Genomic DNA, 2,261 nt, shown 5'->3' with positions numbered 1-2,261 from the left:
AACAACAGTAGCATAGTAGATTATGAGTTAGGCTGCTAACCACAGAGTCAACAGTTCACATGTACCAATCACTCACTCCACAGGGCAAGATGAAGTTTTCTGTTTCCATAAAGATTTACAGCATCAGAACCACTGTACGGAGTTGCTATGAATTAGAACCAACTCAGTTCACACAACCATTGCTGTTGTTTTTGTTAGGTGCCATCGAGTCGGTACCAACTCATAATGACCTTATGCACAGCAGAACAAAACACTGTGCCCACAACCATTATCACCACCAAATATATAGAATTTACATAAAGTGCATCTACATAATTACAACTCATAATCTCAATTTGTTGTTAAAAATATAAATTCCATTTTATAATTTAGCATGAGACAAAGCAATTTTCTATACATTTCTTGACTGAAATTTATTTTTCATGATTTTTCTGATGGCATGCTTTATTTGTTCATTTCTAAGACTATAGATAATTGGGTTGAGTAGAGGGGGGATTATGGAATACAATGCAGAGAGAACTATATCTTGGACAGTTGCAGAGTTTTCAGATGGCTTTAGGTATACATAGAAGCCGGAGCTGAGGAAGACTGACACCACTAGAATATGAGGAATACAGGTGGAAAAAGCTTTGTCTGCTCCACTTGGGAACTTGAGCACCGTAGAAAAGATGTAAATGTACGACCTGATGATGAAGATGAAACAGCTTCCACCAATTCCTATACTGGAGGCAAGGATTATAATCTCATTGCTGAAGGTATCAGAACAGGAAAGCTTCAGCAGAGAGGGGATATCACAGAAAAACTGATGAATAATATTGGACTGGCAAAAGGGAAGCCTGAAGGTGTTGCCTGTGTGGAATCCTGAATAGACCAAGCCACTGAGGATGGATGCCAATGTCATTTGGATACAGACCTGAGGATTCATGATCACAGAGTAGTGAAGAGGCTGGCAGATAGCCACATAGCGATCATGGGCCATGAAGGTAAGGAAGAGCAGCTCCACATATACAAAGAAAACCACTAGGAAGACCTGAATTATACATCCTACCTTTGAAATGCTACCACTATCAAGCAGAGAGTTGATACATGAGTTAGGGACAGTTACAGAAATGTAGCATATATCTAAAATGGAGAGATTCCTGAGAAAGAAATACATAGGGGTGTGAAAGCTGCTGTCCAGGATGGTGACAAAAACAATGACAAAATTTCCAGTGAGTGTCACTAAATACATTAGAGAGAAGATTATGGCATGCATAATCCATAGTTCCCCTGTATCAGAAAAGCCCATCAAGAGAAACTCCACAACCATGGTAGAATTGGACATCTCTGTGTGAGGACATTTATACCTGGGAGAAAATGAAAGAAATATGAATGAATAAAATAAAAATGAATAAATGAAGAATTAAAATATTGGAAGATGACTTTGAATCTCACATCTTTCAAATTTCTAATTACTACTGATGTCCTTACAGTTTAGAAAGGTAAAGTATGCAGTGTTTCATTGGCCTCCATAATATTCTTATTTCTATTTTGAAATGAAGTAAAAATCACAACCATTTTCTCATAAGGCACAGACATATGTATTTAATATATATTCATATTAATATCTATTTTCTCTTAAGTACATAGGCACAAATGGTATCAACTAAGAGGTATTCACTGGGTGTTACAAATGGAAAACCTATGGAACACAATTACACTTTAACAAACATGGGATCAATATGCATCAGAGCCAATTTAATTGAAATTACTTTGTTTAATGTGTATATATATTATATTGATAGTTTTTTGGGTTTTTTTTTTTTTTTTGGTATCATTATATGAGTGAAGTTTTACAGACATCATTCTTAGTTTTATATTCAACAAATCATATAGTTTGTTTCATCTCAATGCTGTAATCCCTTTCTTTCTGTCCCTATTCCCATATCACCCACCATCCCCTCTCTTCTCACATTTTCCTTAAGTAAGTGTTGTCCTATTGATTTTGAATGATTGACCATTACATGATATGCATACATTATTAGTGATGCCCCCACTATAGAAACATCTACTTCTTCACTAAAAATTTGGACCATGATGGTGAGCTCCTTTCCAGACTTCAAGAGTGGTCAAGGGCCATAGTCTCAGATTTTTCCAGTCTCTTTCTAACTAGTATGACTAGCCTTCTCTCTCTATGTATATATAAAGCTTTAGTAACATAGTGGTTATGAATCAGGCTGCTAACTTCAAGGTCCGCAGTTCGAAAGTACCAGCCATTCTGC

At 36.3% G+C, this 2,261-nt stretch overlaps 1 protein-coding gene across 1 annotated transcript; it reads right to left on the bottom strand.

The window, feature by feature from the left end:
• Positions 1-391: 391 nt before the first annotated feature.
• Positions 392-1,324, bottom strand: LOC102818621 (olfactory receptor 14C36-like). The gene has a single exon (XM_006877083.1). It carries the CDS (start codon positions 1,322-1,324, stop codon positions 392-394), a length of 933 nt encoding a protein of 310 aa, XP_006877145.1.
• Positions 1,325-2,261: the final 937 nt, after the last annotated feature.

Source organism: Chrysochloris asiatica, unplaced genomic scaffold (assembly GCF_000296735.1).
Source record: "Chrysochloris asiatica unplaced genomic scaffold, ChrAsi1.0 scaffold00441, whole genome shotgun sequence".
Taxonomy (NCBI): Eukaryota; Metazoa; Chordata; class Mammalia; order Afrosoricida; family Chrysochloridae; genus Chrysochloris; species Chrysochloris asiatica.
Note: the sequence above shows the minus strand (reverse complement) of the source record. Positions and strands in the feature narration are given on the sequence as shown.

What these genes read in the sequence shown, in the direction of transcription:
- LOC102818621 (XM_006877083.1), bottom strand. Translation starts at nt 1,324, where the DNA reads ATGTCCAATTCTACCATGGTTGTGGAGTTTCTCTTGATGGGCTTTTCT.